Source organism: Dryobates pubescens, chromosome 27 (assembly GCF_014839835.1).
Source record: "Dryobates pubescens isolate bDryPub1 chromosome 27, bDryPub1.pri, whole genome shotgun sequence".
Taxonomy (NCBI): Eukaryota; Metazoa; Chordata; class Aves; order Piciformes; family Picidae; genus Dryobates; species Dryobates pubescens.
In genome coordinates this window covers 13,026,634-13,046,251 of record NC_071638.1, presented here as the reverse complement: position 1 = coordinate 13,046,251, position 19,618 = coordinate 13,026,634, and the positions used below count along the sequence as shown (strand labels likewise).

At 39.5% G+C, this 19,618-nt stretch overlaps 1 protein-coding gene across 1 annotated transcript; it reads right to left on the bottom strand.

Moving 5' to 3' along the window:
- On the bottom strand, positions 1-4,733 carry LOC104299985 (hyaluronidase PH-20). Its single transcript, XM_009900212.2, has 3 exons — positions 3,765-4,733; positions 2,242-2,331; positions 1-672 (listed from the first exon to the last, which is right to left on the bottom strand). The coding sequence occupies exons 1-3, from the start codon at positions 4,731-4,733 to the stop codon at positions 1-3; spliced, it is 1,731 nt and encodes a 576-aa protein (XP_009898514.2).
- Positions 4,734-19,618: the final 14,885 nt, after the last annotated feature.

The following is a 19,618-nucleotide window of genomic DNA, read 5'->3' as shown; positions in this document are numbered from 1 at the left end:
TTAGTGAATCATTTCTGTTAAGGATCTCAAAATTAAAATTAAACAAAACAGACTAAACATCTGTATCTTACAGGATGAAGAACTACTGAACGTACGAGTATCGTTTGCTTCTAAATCATATCTAGAGGCAGCTGTGACAGTGTTATATTCTGCAGTTGTTTTATTGAGTATGTTATTTCCAAAGGTGGATTGCAAATCATCTGTTTCAGGATGTGTGGATAATATCACCTCACTCTGAGGGGTAAATGAAAATACAGTTCTGTTAGACAGGATCTTTTCATCAGAGGCTTCTACATTAGGAAGTGAATTTGAAGATATCTGAAGGCAAATATCTTTTGAAATGCAAGCATGGAGGTAATGGATGTCATTTATATCAGCTGTAGGTTCACAACTGTGTCCTGCATAACAGTGGCAATCAAATTTTTCTATGAATGTTTGCAGATCCTGAAATGCTGGTTGCCCTTGTAGGGTGTATTTTCCATCCTTTGTCATTTGAATGACAATATTCTTAGGGTTCAAGTGAAGGTAGTCACTGGAATTCCACTTTTTCCGTGCACAAGCACCAGAGTCTTGGCATAACACTTGGCTACAGATTCTGGCTGCCATCGTGACATTGATGAGATATGGGGTCAGAGTCTTCCTGAGATAGTTGTCCAGAGTTCTACAGGTATTCTGTGAAAAGACCATCAAATCTGCATAGTTTAGCATGGAAACCATTAAGATGCTGTCATTCTAGTAAGAGTACTGCAGTGGATATCTATGAATGTTTCTGCTGAGGTTTTGGTAACAGTTACTGGTTGTTGGAAGTTTATCTGAAAAGTTGGTATAGTTCAAGGATCTCAGCAGATTTACCTTGGATAGTTGCTGGAGACCTTATGAAAAGCGCTTGTGTGAGAAAGCAATTACTTTAAGTTTTTATTTTATCTACATTTCATGTAGCATTTTGAATCAGATGCAATTGAAAAAGTTACATGAAGTATCCAAGTTCTTTTTTTATGTGTGGAATGGTTTGAAGGGATCTTGAAAACACAAAAAGAAAGGCAAAGAAAACCAACAAGCAAACAAAACCTCTCTTCTTCAGCCTAAAGAAGTAACTTTTCTGTCAAACCATTTTCCTCTGACCTGAATAGCTAGGCTGCAGAAGTGGGGAGCTTTCATGGTATTTTTAAATGGAAAGCATTTGGGGAGGGTGGTCAAATTTAAATTATGCCAGGAGAACTGCTCATCATCATTGATCATGAAGTTGGCATATAGTCTATGTATGCTTGGAGCCACTTAATAGCCAATAGCTTTGGGAACTCTTGGTTTTGATTTCTTGTTTCCTTATGGCATTTACCTAATACTACATATTGATTCAGCTAATACTCACACCCACTGAGATCACTTCATTGAATCTGATATATATGTAGTTATTTTGTTTTTATTTTATTTATAGGTTAAAAAAAAAACCCTGCCTATAAATTTTGGTTGATCAATTCTTGCAAACAAAGTCTGACTGGGCTTTGGGAAGTCCTGTCTGCACGTGGGCATCTCACAATTCACGCAGTAAAAGTTATTGGGCAAAAATTCTTTGGGTGCAACTGATAGACTTTCTCAAAGTATGTACAAAAAAAAAGTCATTGGGATGATTTTGAGAATTTGACTCTTTCAAAGCCATGCAGGTTTATTTAGCTGTACTTTCCATGGTAGGAGGTCCAGCATTGCTGAAGAGTTTCTGTTCTTTGCCCTCAGAAGAGTTCAGAAGTCTTCCCTTGTAGCAGTTTGTTCTATCTAGCTTGCCTGGGTATGAAAGATTTATTTAAACTCTTTTGTAACAATGTTCCTCAAACTACATATTTGACCTTCCTAAAATAAATTGGTTTTTTTTTTCTCCTCTTCTGACTCAGATCTTTGTTACAGTAAGATTAATCAAAGTAATATGTACACATAACAGGCTAGAGCTGAAATTTCACAGAGTAACACCTCCTAGTGCATTAAATAGTATTGCTATGGGCACAACTTCAAAAAGCAGAAGAGTCGGTTGAAAATTGTTCTGGGGAAGCACAAGTATTTTTTTCTGTACTTTATGTCTGGAGTGTAACAGAGATACAGGAATTCTTTCATTGCATTAATTGTTAACTTGCCTACGTTTATCATGGTTCCTTGTCTGGTTACTCAGCGCAAACACTGATACTTTGAAAGATTGAACTGTTATACTGTGTAGTCAGTTACAGTCTTCATGTAACAATTAAACTGGCATACCTTACTTTGTGTTAAATTCATATCACCCCAGATCACAATTCCAGAAGCACCCAGTGCAGCAGATTCTCCAATGGTATTTACCAGGTCATCCTGAAGGCAAATGTGCAAAGAATCATACTAATGTAAGTAAACTAAAATAAGGGCAAAAGGTATTATGCATATAGTAAATTACATATCCAACATAACAACTTTGAAGACAGCAAGCAATTATACATGATGCAAACATTCTGCTCTGAATTATATTCTTTTGTTCTGGGATTGGGTTGCACAGGCAATGCCAGAAAATGTTGCCAACTATATCCAATTTATATATGTCATCTGTTTAGAAAAAACAAAGCAGTGGTTAGGCATATGACATAGTCTCCTCCAATCATTGTAAGTTTTGTTAGGCTTCATTGTATCCTGGCTTCTCAGAGTTGGTAATACCTAGTTTCAGTAGTGCTGCCTGAAGCAGGGGCTAGAAAACAGAGATTTATTTCTTTCTTTTTCCTTTTTAACTTTTTTCTTTCTTTTTTTTTTTTTTTTTTAGTTACCAAAAAGTGCTCTAAGTGCTAAAGCAGAAAAGTAGCAAGAGAAAGAGTTTTTTTCCCACAGGATTTTTTTTTCCTCCAGAGAATTAGTCTTGCTTTTTACAGAGATTGATGTGGTAAATTTGGTTTTATTCAGTTCTCTGTTTAGGGTCAGCTATTTGCCCAGCCCTAACAAAATCTTTAAGCCCATCTGGGATGGGAGAGGACTATGGGTAGAAAAAGAACAAGATAAAACCAACTGCTGGGCGGGCACAACACATGAAAAGGAAGAATGTCAGGATTACAGGATTTAAATTATTAACTAGGAGCCAGGCAGGGATCCTGTCAGCAATTCTTGCTCCTTGAAGGCTTCCATAGAGCTGGAGGCAATGTCTGGTGATGCTCCATCAGAGCATCTCCATCCCCAGATTGGTAATATCTTTGATAGGATGGGTGTTTATAAAAACATGAAGGGAAAAACGTAGCCAGAACTGCAATAATAGAATTAGACCTTAGTGAGAATCTAACCTTGACTAACCCATGTGGTGCTGAAACAGCATTTAGAAAACTACTCAGGTACACTGAGGATGGAATTTCTCACTATCTTTTAAACCCTTTTTTAAGGAAAGAAAGGCTCCCCCCTCCCTTTTTTCTTTATAATCTAAAAAGCAGATATTAAAGGCAGCCCAGTTGAACTCTCTTTATAAGAGGTTACTCATATTTCTTTCCTTTGTCTTAATGTACTAAATATGCTTTCTAACTTTGTAATATTTTGCTATATTTGAAGACTACTCAGAGAATAAAACACTATTTGACAAACAACATGAGGAAGGTTTGAAAATAGACCTATTAGTGTTGTGTTTGATCAGAATTCTCTGATGGATTAACTTAATTTTGAATACAAAAATGACACACTTTTTTTTTTTTTCTGATACAAGTTAGAGTATTTCCTAAGTTGTGTACCTGGTAATTTCTCTCCATTTAAATTTTAAATATTTAAATAGCTCCACTCACCTGGGAGAGATATTCCTCATTGACATCTGTGAATACTGGGCGTGTATATACAAAAACTGGAAGGGGATGAGTAGAATTAGAGACCCTTGAAATTCTAATGGCTTCTTGAACTCTGTTGCGAACAAAGAGCTGGGCATTTCTGGAAGATCTTAAGGCAGTCTCTAGATAGACAGATGGATAAAGTGCTGTGCTTTTCTCCCACAACCAATTAAGCTCATTATTTCTTTCTATTTCAATATCTAAACAGGTTCCGGTATAGTTATGTGGGTTTTGTTTGTAATCATAGTTGTAACAGTCTGGATAAAGGTAATAACCCCACAGACGATTTGGCTTCATTTTTATGCCCAGCTTTAAAGATTCCAGCATAATGGATTTTGCTGCAGCTTCAAATTCCATTTTTGCTATAGTCTTGGCTTCAGCTTCTGATAGACTGAGGTCTCTCTGCTGAACCAGTTCAATGGATTCCTGTCTATAAATGTCTTTTGATCCCCAGTTCCTTATCCACACAGGTCTCCAGTTTTCCCAGTCAATGACAGCCAATCCAACCTGTTCATCTGAAGGAATATAGAACTGAATGTCTTCTTTGGCTTTCTTTAAATGATTGTCCAGCAGTGAATGCTGAGGGAGTCCTCCATTGAATGCCTCTCCTGTGAGTTCATTTTTGTAAGGATAGTAGCCAAGCCTGTCTGGATAGAAGAGAGTGATATTTTGCCCAATGGATGTCTTCAGGGTGCTTCCAATGAGAGAAAAAAAATTCATGTCCAGCTGCACTCCAGTCCTTTCAGTACAAAGTTCTGTAGGAGCATTCCATATAGAAAGGAAAGGTGAATTAGAAACAAGTGGACGAGCTCTTATGTTCAGAGATGAGCAACAAGAAACTAGGAGCATGGTGAACACCATACCAGATGCTAACAGATCCGTACAAGTAACACAGATTCCAAAGCTTTGTATTTGTCTTAGAGTTTCCATTGTAGTGTGTGCAGTGACATTAAATGTTTCTTATCAGTCAAAAATTAAATGCTCTTTGGGCATTCAGAAGGTTGGTAGTCTGTCAAATGTTTTACCATACCATATATTTCTTCAGATTAATGCCTATTAAGCAATATTCCTTATTTGTAAAACAGGGATGTCCTTTATTAAAAGCTCTCTGTCATTTCAGGCTGCAGGAAACCTTTCAACAGCTTCTGATACCTAATGCAAAAAGAATAGACAAAAGTGGATAAAGAGATTAATGATATTTCATTTCTACCCATGACACAAATACCATTTGTAATTTATTAATATATTGTAGTCTTTGAATAAAATTCCCCTTTGGAGGAAAAACACAAGGGACAGTCACAGAGGAAATAAACTGCTTGTATATAAAAAAAGATATGGTTTATATATATATATATATATATATATATATACACACACACACCCCTATATGCAAAGTAGATATGAGACTGACAGTGGAATTGTATGCAGCAAGTCATGGTTCAGAATGAGTATGCTCAGTAGTAGTCCTGATTGTGCTAGTGATTGATGTCTGTAAACATGAGCAGTTTCATAATGTCTTCTCTTAATCAATAGTAGTCTATATGCTATATTTCTCACCTATCTGGAAAAAAAATCTAGCTCTTAAATCATTAATTTTACAGAGCATTTAAAGGAAGATACAAGATTACACAAAACTGGAACCTGGACTGTTATACACATGCGAGAAAATAATCCATGTAAACTCATTTAAGTCAGTGAGGTATGTGAAATATTACAGGCACTCTGTCTTCTATACAGAGCTCCTTTAAACAGGCTCAAAAGCTACCTGTCATCTTGGTACATATCCCTCTGTGTGTTGCTTGAGACAATTTGAGATCTACAGATTAAGTGACTCCAAGTTAAGGTATGCCCCACGGTGTAATTCATAAGGAAAGCTGAGAATGACCATACACCCACAGTAAGCAGTCACAGTTACTTTAATAAAAAGAACACAATAGTGGTAGTAATCATGGTATAATTATCATGTTTTAGTAGCCCAGTGCTAAAGTATTCCTCTGTGCAGTAATTTGCTCAAGTCCACTTTCCTCCTGATTTTGAAATGGTTCAAACCTGCATCTGTTACTTTCGATAGACGCTTCATAAGGCCATGCAGTATGTAAGGAGTATGTAAGAGTGTGCATGAAAATATAGAAGTCACTATGAAGTGGACCATAGGGTGGTTGGCAGTGTAAAATCTGTGAGAACAGATTAATAAAAGCAAATAAGATGGTTTGCATTTATGGAATTCAGCTGGGAGTAAAAACTGCAAATCTCTGGTTCCTACCCTAGAATTAGCTCTCTCCTGTTAGCTGTATCTACTTGGTGTAAAATTTATAAGCTGTACAAGCACCAAATCACAGATCTCTCTTCTGTGAACAGTAGAACAGGTTGCAGTTATCCATTTGTAGCTTTTTCATCATCCCTCTGGCTGCATGATTATATTTTAAACTTTTTTTGATAAAAAAGCAGAATGCCTCCATCCATAATATTGTTCCATGCCACAGAAGTTAGACAGTATAGTGAGAGGCTGATAGAGACAGGAACCTTCCTAGATCCAGTCTCAAGCCACATTCACAGCAGAGATTGTGTAGTAGTGTTGCAGTGAGACTCTCTTGCTGTGTTCACTGAGTTTGATCACATTTGAATGTGCTGAAAACTCCAGATCATGAAAGGACATGTGAATGAAACTCTTATGGAGGAGGGCAGAGGCAGAACAGTGTGGCTGAAATCTAGCTTCTTGTGGGATCAAAACAATGGAGAAACCTGTGTCAATAAATAGTGTAATTCCTGCTGTGTTCAGAGACATCACCCTCCCCAGAGATGATGCTTTAATTCTTCATTTAAAGATAATTTACCTGTTCTGAGGACTAGGAGAAAATAGAAAAGTTGTACTGAAGGAGGAGATGTCTGTTAGTTTCCCAGAGGAGGGGTCTTGTGTTACAGGACTCACCAACAAGTGCCCAAACTCAGACACTTAGGTTCCCAGATTAGCACATCTTATTTTGCAGACCCCACTTTGCACCTTCCTCGTGCACCACTTTTAATGCCAAAACAATATGGGGATATTTCCCCTTGTATTCTTTTTCCTCAAGGGTATGCTGTCAGCTCTTACTAGTTGTCTTAGCGGAGATACATAATGCTGCCAGCCATTCTCTTTGCTGGATCCAACCTATCTGTGGAGGGAACAATAACCAGTACAGTCTTCTTTGCTTAGAGGTGCCAGCACACATGAATGAAGCCAGCTACTCCAAGACACAAGCATGCACAGCTGAAAGACTGGCAAACAAGCATGAATAGCAGATTCTTGGAAGAGGGTTTGGCAGCAGAGAAGAGTTGTTTAAAAACAAGCTTATAGTCTTGGAGTAGGAAGTGCAACTAGAAGGAGCAGGAAGTACACCTACTCAGTATCAGACATCCCTCCAGAACTTATCTACAGATAAATGAAAGACAGATAAGGAAGGGAAGTAAAACATAGCATAGGTGGTGAGGTGCAATGTACAACAAAGCTAGAACAGCAATAGCGTCCTCCCACAGCATCGCTGTCTTCTCAGCAGCACTGCCCCCAAATCTTGAGAGCCCAATTTTTGATCATAAGCCAGGGAACCTAGAGCATGTTCTACATTCTCTATCAGGTTATCATCACCTCTTTTCCAAAGACCAGCATGAACATTCAGCTAGGATTTCAGCCCTGTCATCTTTCAACATAACACAAATGGCTTTTGCACCACACCAAGCGCCCCAGGTGCTATGCAAAGAGTTCTCTGTGTCCTTTCAGAAGCAGCTGAACTCTGCTCTAATGCAGTTCTGCATTTGTGTTGAGTTTAACTACTTTTTCTTTTCTTTTTAATCCTTCATAGGATGTCTTTTTCTTCCTACAGTGGCCAAGATATCAATGCTTCGTTTAAAATGGAAACCAGTGATTTAAAGGCTAAAGTACCAATCAGAAAGGCCAAGATCTGTAAAGGAAAAGTGAAACCACAGATACTCAAGAGCACTGGGATCAGGAGATATGTATAATGACTGGTTAGTGCTTTCATATTAATTTAAAAAAAAAAGTTGGATTCTATTTCATGATCAAGCTCTTTGATTTTCTTGGGATAATGAACAAGCAGCAGTAGACAGGTGTTCTCACAGCTCTTCAGTTATTTGTGTAACTTTTATCTTACAAAAGCCTTGTCAGTCACAGGAGGCAAACAAGTTGTTGGTATAGTAGCAGCAGATGGACTGAACTTTAAACATCCATATGGATATTTCATCATTCCACAGCTGCTGATGTGATAACTAAAGAAATACTGCCAAGAAGCACTTTCCTAAGGTAGGCTCAGATCATAGAACCAATCACCAGGAAAAGTATGGCTCTCTTCATGGAAATTGCTGCACAAGAGCATCCTGTGCAATACATCTGCTCGATGAGACTTGTAGAAAATAGGGCTTCATACACTTCCTCCAGCTGCCCAGAGATGACAGCAGGAAAATGCCATTTCTCCTGAACTAAACAATCTTAGCCTTCTCAGCCTCTTGTATGATAAATTCTATAATCCCTTATTCATCTTTGTAGTAATTTGCTAGACTTGCTCCACAACGTCCATTTCTTTCTCATACGTGGGAACCAAGGGAGCAGACACAGCAGTCCACGTGTGCTAAACAGAGGGGCACAGACACACTCCTTGACCTGTTAGTGATAGTTACTCCTGTTAATGCCACTCAGAAACCTATTGCTCTTTGTTGTTGAAAGCCTTGCTGAAAAATCAACACTATCCACTGCTCTCTTCTTGTCCACCAAGACAGTCAGATATCTCCTTCTAGATCATTGTCAGCTTGGGTAGGCATGATCTTTGTTAATCCATGCCAACTTCTTCCAATCACATTCTTATCCTTAATGCTTTGAAATGTTTTCCAGAATTATTTACTCTGGCAACCTCCCAGGGATTAAGGTGAGGCTGGGCTAACCAGCCTATAGTTTCTTGGAATCCTCTTTCTTTTTTTTTTAACCTTTTTTAAGATAGGGGTGTGGTTTGCTTTCTTCCAGTTCTCAGAACCCTCCTCCAGTCACCATGACCTTTCAAAGATGATCAAGAGTGGCATTACAATGGCATCACCCAGCTGCTTAATCACATACAGCTCCTTGCAGACACATACCATTGTGGCCTGTAGATTTGTGCATGTTCAGTTTGTTTAAATGTTCCCTAACCTGATCTTCCCTCACTGAAGGTAACTCTTCCTTCCTCCATTCTTTCCCATGGATCTAAGGAGCCTGAGATCCTGAGAAGCTAATATTTCCAGTAAAGACTGAAGTAGAAAAGCTGCTGAGTACCTCTGCCTATTCCACATCCTTTGTTACTGGATCTCTTGCCTTCCCCATTCAGCACTGGGCCCACATTTTCCCTTGTCTTCTGCTAGACCTGTAGAAACCCTTCACATCTCTTACCAGATTCAAGTCTAAGTGGGCTTTGGCTTTCTTAACCCCATCCTTATGCCTCAGACAGTGTCTCTGTATTAATTCACTTGATCTTGGAAAAGGTGATTCTTGAAAAATAGCTCTGGAGTGAAGAGGGGTCCAGGAGCCGGCTGTCTTCCATGCGATTCTTTCAAGCTGATGTGGGAAGACACCAGAGCACTCCTGAAATCAGTGGTTGTGATCCTGCCACTTGCCTTGTCCAAGATCCTGAACTCCACTGCAGCTAGGACTGCCTCCAACCTTCACCTTCTGGGATATTTGTTACTATGAGGTCCCACGAGGCATATCTTCTTGCTGCATTAACCTAAGAGGCGTTTTCTGAGGTGATACAGACTTGAAACTTCCAGGACAAACTAGAAGAATTCTGTACAGAAGGTCTGAGGGGAAATATTTTCCATTTGTGCAAATAAAGGTTATTGAAATGAAAAAAGTTATCACACACACAGCTGAGATGCATAAAGGGCCACTGTCCTAGAGTGTAATTTTGTCATAACAAAGTGGAATCACCTTAGAAAGGAGCTGTACAAATAGTTCAGCTTTTACTATGCTTCTAACTCTGGTTATGAAAGATTTCTTGCCCCATCAAAGTCAGAAAACTACAGGACACATCTTATTCTTTCTTCCTGTAAGTTTTTTTTTATAAGTGGATTTCAGCAGTAGGCTGATTTGATGTAAAGGAAAAGGGGAAAGCCTTGTTTTGAATACTATATACATGGTTCAGCTGGATCTCATTTATTATCAGCTAATCTTGTAGTTCGATTTAACTAATTGTTGGGACATGATTCTCTTCCAAATCTTGATGTAATATACTCTGCTGCGTATGAGTTAATAGATTATTTTATGTGATAGCTTCCAGTTAAAAGGATTGCCTTCCACCCAACCTAACAGTGACAGCTGTGATAAATGGTACTCTTTTCAGTCTCCTTGAATGTTGGTTTAAGTGAGCAGAGTCATAAAGCTGCCCTAGTATTTGTCAAAAAGTCAGTATCTTTACAATATATTAACACTAATTGCTCTGGGGCTACCCAATTAGGAGTACATACTGATGGATCTAAATGCCCTTCAGCTAAGGAAATAGCTTATGCTTTAGATTTTCCTGAATTTGGCATTTGTGAAGGCTATGTATTAGAGGAAATGATATGAATTTTCTTGGTTGAATTATTTAATCATTTTTTAAATGATTCAATCATTTTCATTAAATGCACTGCAGAATCATACATGATTGAACAACAAGTGTGCTCCTGTATTTTGGTAGCTACATAGCTATGCATCTGGACCATACCCTGTGACCATGAGACCAAAAGTCAAAGGGAGGAGAGTACTTCATGTATTCTCACACTTCACACAAGTGTTACTCACCACAACCAGATGATGTGTCCCATCAAAAATCATTGATTATGCTGTTTGGCTTATATTCAAGAAGTGTCACTAAATGTTAGAATTCAGCTTTGGGCTTTTTATGAAAATCAGACATGAGAGCCCATATTTAGCGTCAAAATAATTGGACATCACTTAGTCAAGTCAGATCTGCTAGTATTAAAAATAAACTTAAGGCCTTTTGTATGTACCTGACATCCTTTTTTTTTGAGTCTTAACAACACTTGTGAGATTTGTGGACTTGGTCTCAAAATTTCATACTTCCCTCATTTCAGTTTGACCACCGAGAAGGCAGAAGGGTGCTCTTCATGACTTCTAGGGAAGAGGAATGTTACCAAAGCATGGTATCTGGTTGAACAGCAGCATGTAGGAACACTAAGCCGAAGATCATCAGTATAATTACTGGTTTAGATTATAGATGACAAAGTTTTCAAGTGTTTATTAATTGTTTCTGGTATTGCAAACAATGTGTGTGGAACTGCCTGTTAATGAAAGATAATAACAGGAAATGATGTGAAAATTGGCTGGTCTTTGTGCTGAGAAAAATAGAGATACAGAGGTTTTCATGTGGAACTGCAGAAGAGCCTAGCTCTTTAATTCTTTACATACCTGTAAAGCTGCAATGTAAGATACGTGGTCAAATACAGAGATGGGACTAGACTATTGAAGATTTTTATCACTGTTCTTTCATTTTCATATAAACAGTGGCTACATTAGTGTAAAAATAAATAACTTGCAATGCTACAGACAAAAATACGGTACTAAACAATGCAACTAACTTCTTGGGGCAAGTTGATTTATATCTTCCTTTAACTGAACACTGTGAAAATACAAAGTTATCTGAAGACTCCACTCTACCTTCTGGGAAGAGATTACCATGAACTAAGTTCTACAGCAAACCAAGATAGACTCCTAAGGAGCAGATGAACAGACTAAGAATATGTTTAATCAAGTGTTAATATTTAAGCTTGGAACCTGAAGTAGAATCCAAAGCATTTTTCAATAAAGGACCAGCAGCAACACTGATACAGCCCATAGACTTAGTTTCTCTGAATAGGATCAAAGCAACCCCACTACTAGCAAAGAGCCTTCTGAGGCCAACTTTTCTATTTTTCATGGATCAGTGGAAAATACTGTGTCTGACATCCCTCCTGCCCGGTCCCTGGGTGCCTCAGGTGGTGCTGCTGCTGTGAGAAATGGCCCCATTTACTTCAATTCTGTTCTGGATGAAGGGGATAGTATCACTGCTGGAACTTCAACTTAGAAACAGGAGGGTTTAAATCTACTCTTTCAGAGGAGCACATCCTGCATTAGAAGCTATTTGTTCATTACTAATAGGAGTCAGAATTATGAAACAGCCACAAAGGAAAGAGTAACCTTGTAGTTATATTGCTTTCTCCACTTGGGCCATTTTGGCATTTCTAAAAGGAAGGCAACAATAATCAGTTAATACAGACACATGCAGGTGTTGTGAGATTAACATTTATGAGTAACAGGAAGCTCTTCAGAAAGAAAGTCCACCTGTGGAAGTATGAACCATCTGTGCTGCACAGCTGAATGCTATTTAACCTGATCAAACTTTAAGGTTGAAGAATGGTTTTTGCATAGCATGAGGTCTCCCTGTTGTTATTAATTCATTAAGCTGCACTTGTCTGTAAAGTCATACTTTGGTAAAGCACTTGTTTTGACTGTTTTCTGAAACTACACCCTTCAGTATAGTCTTCTCAGTTGGGCTAGGACACATGAGGAATTGTTCAGGTTAAATATACCTCAGCCCAAAGAAAAGAGAGGAAAGGACTTTTTATGATTAAGTACACAAACCAGAAAAGCTGCTGGCTAGTTTAGCCAGCAGGTCTGATTTAAGAAATGTTTGTCAGACACCACCCCAGTTCTGTGGTTGCCCGTATCAAGAATTGCCAAACTATCTCTTTCATCATTGCTCACTCCCGCTACAGAGTTCTGTTTCGGAGTAAAGGGCAACGGGTACATGAGGAAACAAAGCCTGAAAAAGCCTCTAAATGAGTTTCTATGCTGGCATTCCTGATTGTTGCCTGTGGAAGAAATCAAAATATGCCAATTAGGTACAGCTTAGGAGGTAAGCATCGAGGTTGTAGTCAGCCTCCCATAAAAACAAATGCAAAAGGACTTGGTCAAACTACTGTTCAATTATGTAAATGCAAACCCACTACATGTTTTTACTAGTATGTCTCAATTATTTCTTACAGTCTTACAATATTTACCGTGGTCTTCCATGACTGATTTGAGATGTTGGGGGAAAAAAAAAGATTGAGCAGGATAGTTTTCCTCTCTCACAAATTCTAATTCTGAATTTTCTAAAACCCTCTCAATATCTTGACAGCCTTTTTCTGATGTTCTAAGTTTTTGGGTTTTGGGGTTTTTTTAGACACTTAGCCAAATATGTTGTATGAATACCTTTCCAAGAGTACTTGGAAAACTTCCTTGCTGTGTTGTGTATAATTCGGTTTGGCAGAACTCAGATTCTCTACTGACAATTTCCATTGTGGAGGAATCGGGGACAAGACAAGAGTCTGTCACGTGTCACTTTGCAGAGTAATCCATCTTGCTGAGGTTATTCTACAAGATGTTCAGTCTGCTGAATCTCCAGTGCTTTTTTGCAAGACAAGTCCAAACATTATCTCTATAGCAGGAAACACACAGTATTAGTCAATAGAATCAATAAGGTTGGAAAAGACTTCAAAGATCATCAAGTCCAACCTGTCACCCAAGACCTCATGACTACTAAAGCATTAAAAAAAAATATCTAATCATAAATCTACCCTTATTTATTAGTATGCAACTAATTAAAGCATAGATCAGTCTGGGAGTATATTTGCACATTTCTGTATTGCACTCCATAGAATATTGAGCAAATCACAGCCTAATTTTTATGAGCAGCTAGTGGTTTTCTTTGGTTTGTTTTCAGTCAAGTACTGTATTATACTGAACCCTCTTGAATTATCCTAATTAGAAGCCTTAAAATAAACACACCCACAAAAAAAGAAAACTTCTATTTTCTTTGCTTTAGCTTGTATATTCAACCTGTCCTCGTGACTACTTGACAGAGTTGTAGCTAAAGTTTTCATAACATCACAGAATGCAGCAGTGTCTTGTGTTCCAGTACCATTTTTACTCTTTTGAACAGCAGTTTATACAAAGAGTTGTAATGCAGGTGACTGTGCACTTGGAGTTGCAGAGCAAGAACAGGCTTCCTAAGTAGTTTACTGGATCTTCCCAGTGAACTCTTCCAGACAAGACACTGCTATACCTACAAGTGCATAGACAAAAGTATCAGAAGGGAGCCCATAAGATGGAGGATTACGATATGCTATGGATATATATGTATGGTCATTGTCTCCCTGTGGTAGTTTTTGGCTATGCCTTTAAAATTTTTCACAGATCTTGAGCAGTTAAGTAGTAAAATGTAAATAAATCACTATTGGGTGTAAAAAAGGAAAATAAAGCTAATTCTAAAGAATTCCATTGGAGAGGTGTCTACCATAAGACCAGAAGAAGGAAAAGCTCATAGCTTCCCCTGGTCCTTGACCAGGGCTGTTCTTGTACTGTTTGTTAATTGTAAGTATCTGTAAATATTGTAAATACTGTATAGTTTGTACATATTCATTGCATTCCATTGTAGATTGTAGTTTTGCTTGTAAATAAAGCTTTCATTTGCTTCCACCTGAGCTGGTCTGGCAAAGTTAATGTTGGGGGAGGAGGGGAATTTTCAACCCACCATACTCCCATAGGAATATTATTTGTAAAACCAGAAGTCTGAATTCAGCATAAAACATACATAATATTCTTTCTAAGCCTTCACACACAGAATTATCTGCAATCCATTTTTGAACAAAGCAGATGGCATTTTATGTCTGTGTTAAAAATATTTTTTTCCCCTACAGCAAATCAGTACCCTGGTCTAAAGATTAATCTGGAAAAAAGAAATTCTAAAATTCTACAGTGTTCAAAAGTAGCTGTGCCTTTGGAAGAGGTGAGGTTGCTCTGGAGAACGTCTGCAGAAGAGAGGGAACAGGCTTTTGTTTAATCATTGGAAAGAAAGCGGAATTTAGATTAGTATTAAAATCAACGCAGCAGCTAATTCTGACCACGGAACTCTGTCAGTCACAAAATTATGCCTTAGAAAAAATTCTTCCAAGAAAGATGATGGTGTCATCTCCTTTTAAAGTAGGGGAGCAGATCGCAGAATGGTAGGGTTTGGAAGGGACCTCCTGAAATCGAGTCCAACTGCCATGCCAAAGCAACATCAACTAGGGCAGGTCACACAGGAACACATCCAGACAGTTCTTGGGAGTCTCTGGAGAAGGAGACTCCACAATCTCTCTGGACAGCCTGTTACAGTGCTCCTTGCTCCTTCACCCTTACAATAAGGAAGTTTTTCCATACATGGAAGTGGAATTTCCTATGTTCCAGTTTGTATCCGTTGCCCCTTGTCCTATTACAGGACACCACTGAGAAAAGACTGGAACTTTATTCTCAACACCCACTCTTCAGATATTTATGAACATTAATAAGACCTCCTCTTATTCTTCTTTCTTCCAGACTAAACAGGCCTCAGTCTCTCAGCCTTTTCTCATAAAAGAGGTATTCCAGTCCCTTAATCACTCTTATAGCCCTCTGTTGGACAGTCTCTAGTATATCTGTGTCCCTTTTGAAGTGGAAGAACCTCCCTTCATGTGCTGGACACATTCTTCTTAAGGCACCCCAGGATACCATTGGCCTTCTTGGCTGCAATGGCATGTTGCTGTCCCATGGATTACTTATTGTCCCTCAGAACTCTAAGGTCTTTCTCCATGGAGCTGTTTTTCAGCAAGTCAACCCCTAATCTGTACTGATGGATAGTGTTCTTCCTCAGGTGTAGGACTCTACATTTATTTTTGTTGAACCCCATTAGTTTCCCCTTTGTCCAGCTGTCCAGATCTCGCTGAATGGCCACACAGCCTTCTGGTGTATCAGCCAATCATCCCAGTTTGGTATCATCAGCAAACTTGCTAAGAATAAACTTTATCCTCTCATCTTAAGGTTGTCATTAAAGATGCTGAATAAGACTGGACCCAGTACTGACCCCTGGGAAACACCACTGGTTACAGGTCTCTAACTGGACTCTGCACCATTGATCACAACACTCTGAGTTCTGTTGTTCAGCCAGTTCACAATTCATCTCACCATCCAGTCTTCTAACCCAGACTTCCTGAGTTTGCCTATGAGAATGTTATGCGAGAGTGTCAAAAACCTTGCTAAAGTCAAGGTAAACAACATCCACTGCTCTCCCTGTATCTACCCATTCTGTCCACCATCATAGAAGGCTATCAGATAAGTCAAACATGATTTCCCCTTGGTAAACCCATGCTAGCTGCTTCCGATAACCTTCTTTCCTTCCATGTGCTTAGAGATAACCTCCAGAACGAGCTACTCCATCACCTTTCCAGGGATGAGATGAGAATGACTGGTCTGTAGTTTCCTGGATCTTCCTTCTTGCCCTTTTTGAAGGCTGGAGTGACACTGCCTTTCCTTCAGTCATCAGGCACCTCAACCATGATATACCCCTGAGTAAATCCAACCTGTGTGGATTAAGTTGTTCCTGGGTTTTCAGCAACACTTCATAGCTAGAGCAACAGGAGGTAGGGGTGTCCTCAAAAGGAATTGTCCTTGTAAAGAAATATGTTATTATTAACCCCAGTACCACTTTATATATTAACATCTGCCTTCACAGTATGCAGTTTCAAGTTCTCTTGTGCTGTACTTGAATGCACTTTTTAAACTCCCTCTCCTGGGAACTGTAGTTCATTCCATATTCCCTTCTCCCACACGATGGCGTATAAATAAATACAATCTGCAGTTAAGAAATGAGCCTTCCCTCAAGAATAATTTCACTTTCCTGGTGTGTCCTTTTTCACCTGCTGTTTCTCCACAATCCTCATAGTCTTTTGTTATTTTGATAAGCCTGCTAATACCGAGGAGCCACACTAATCTCTCAGCCATCCCCAGAGATAAGCGAGAGAGATGGGTAGGCAGGTGTCAAAGCCTCGAAACAAAGGCAAGTACAAAGCTATGCAAAACATTGGCGATTTATAAAGGAGACATTAGCATTATCGAGCGCTGTTTGGGGAAACGGTTATGCAAAGAATCAACAGTTTCAACTGAAAAGAAGAAACGAGCTCAGTTAGACCTGCCCGAGCAGGCACATTAGCATAGCCCTAAGAGAAAGCCTAAGGAAAAAGATTTGCAGTGAGGGAGCTGAAAGCAGGGGCTGGTGTCTTTGAGCAAACAGCAGTTTCTGTTTGTTTGGCCCTGCCACTGCTAGGGAGGCAAAACTGGTGCGGTCCTTAGGCACAAACAGCCAGGATACCCAACATCATCACCGTGTCCTCTTGTGACTGCAATAACCTGCAAACCCTCGCAAATTTTCTCCAAACAGTGAAGCTGAGAGACACGGTGAAGTCTGCTGTTCAGGATAAGAGGTCTTAATATCTAGCATGTTACGAGAGCAAGTTTGGACCATTTTCTGTGGGAGCTGAGGCTCACATTTCTCCTCCTTGGAGGCTTCAATAGAGACACATGCCAACCTACACTTGTGCACAGACTGCCCAGCATGCACTTAATCGTTTATAACCAACTCTGACTCAAACCTCAGATATTTTGTGGATCGCCTTGTCCATCTGGTTTCATATAAAAATAGCTATCACGCTGCAACATGTCATTTACCAGAGTTGAAAGGCTGAAAACATCCAGGTGATTTTTCTCTTTCACCCTGACTTCTAGGGGCATTCACTAAAGATAAGCAACTCCTTCTTAAATTGCCCCAAGCATCAGCTTATTATAGTAGACTCCTAAAGAAGCAAAACTCCCTTAGCCTACTCTTACCTGTAAATGACACCTATTCCCACCCCTCCACCTCCCTCCAAAAAATTGATCAGACTTAAAATTTAACCTAAAAAGTTTGAAACAAGTGTTACTTAAATTGGTTTAGCAGGTTTTTTTATGGTATGGAGACAGATGTTGCTCAATACTCGTGAAGATATATATCGGCAGTTTATAAGTAATCTTTTGTATTCAGTTCAGTGGATCACTTGCTCTGAAAAAGAAGTTAAAGCACGCTGAGGGAAAGAAACAGATGATAGCATCACACACACTTCATAACAGTGGTTATTACACCTCATAATTCCTGACAATCAGTCTGAAAAGTCTTACCAAAATTCAGCTTCCCTCTCAGAGAGTTAGCTTTCAAAATAAGAGGAAAAAAAACATTGAGCAACATAGAAATAGACAGAAAACACTCACCTATGTGATTCCACAGGTCAAAACTCGCTGAAGTGAAAGAACAGGTGAGTGGACAAAATAATTAGCCTTGTCTGGAAAGGCAGGGCTCTGGCCCAGCCAATTGGGATTTGTCATTTGGTAAAAACCTTAGCATAATTACAGGGTAGTTGGTTAAAGCTGTCTCCTGTCACAGCTGATTGCAGTAAGTAGTGTAACAACACATTATCTGTCAGAGGTCTTACACCAGGTTTTGTTGTCTACTGAACAAATACTTTGAAAGAGTTGTGGGGTTTGGTTTTTTTTCTAAAGTAGGAAATATTTTATAGTTTTACTTAATAATGCTTTTTGCTGCAGAAATGGTTTGACAAATAGAGATAAAAGTTTTTTTTCATGGCTGTGCAGAAAAGGGGTAGAGAGAAGCAAAACTGCATTGTGCATTGCCCCCAGGCAGCATATCCATGCTGGGCAGGAATCAAGGTCACAGAAGTAGATCATCCACTGGTGAGGAGATGCCAAGGTTGCACTTTGAGATCACTGAACTGAGCAGCGTGTTTGGCCCTCTGACTTGCCTCACAGAGGTTCAGGCAGGACTACTGGAGCATTCATAGCAGATGTAGAATATGTTAAGACCTACATAAAGATAATTAACCTTCCACTTTCTGCTAGTAAACTCCTTGCTCTGATTATGTTCACACTTCACTTCATGAGAAGGGCTTCCCTCAGCTGTGCCATGGCAGACAGTGCCACAGGTTAGAGCCCTTAGTGAAAGGGGGCACAAAGCTGAGCTGAGGATGTGGCAGTTCCATTCCCTTTTCTCCATACATCTTTTGTTCTCCTGCCAGTCTGATTCCACTGAGATGGATCTCACCTTCCTGGCCCTTCCTCTGTCAGCAGAGAAGGGCATTAAAGCTTTGGAAAACTATGGCTAACTCCACCCAGGCTCCCTATCTGATACAGGGTCCAGCTCCCCACAGAGATGGGCCATCATGACCTGCGTTCTCTTTTGCTTAAAGGAGCTACTTTAGCTGCTAGTGAAACTCTTTTTTCTGGGCCTGAGGTCTGCATGAGATCCAATCAACAAGCATGTACTATGGCAATCCCCAAATCTTACTCTCTGAGCATGTGTGTCAGGGAGCTGACTTAAATTTGTGTAGTCTCATTCTGGCCTCTGTCACCAGGTTTTCTTACTGTATAACCAGGGCTGTAGGGAAGAGACACTGCCATGCTTTGCCCTAGGATGTAGGTTAAACACATACCAGAGCAAGGAAGCTTGGAAACATGATGTCATTTAGCCTGAAAGAATATTTTCCTTCCTATGTATGCATAAACTTTCCAAGTAGAAGTATGCCTTGAATACAAGAGACCCTTATTGTGTTTCAGCAGTTCAAGTAATTCTGAAGATTCCTGCTGTTCATTGTGGCACTTGGCTACCCTGTGGGTATGACTGTATTATGTAATGGAGCCCAGAAAAGAGTTTCCTCTAATTTGCAAACAAAGAAGTTTACAATACACAGAATCACAGAATCGCGCTGAGGTTAGAGAGGACCTCTAGAGGTCATTGAGTCCAAACCCCCTGCCAAAGCAGGATCAGATAGGGCAGGCCACACAGGAGCACATCCAGGCGGGTTTGGAAAGTCTCCAGAGAAGGAGACTCCACAACCTCTCTGGGTAGCCTGCTCCAGTGCTCTGTCACCTTCATTGTAAA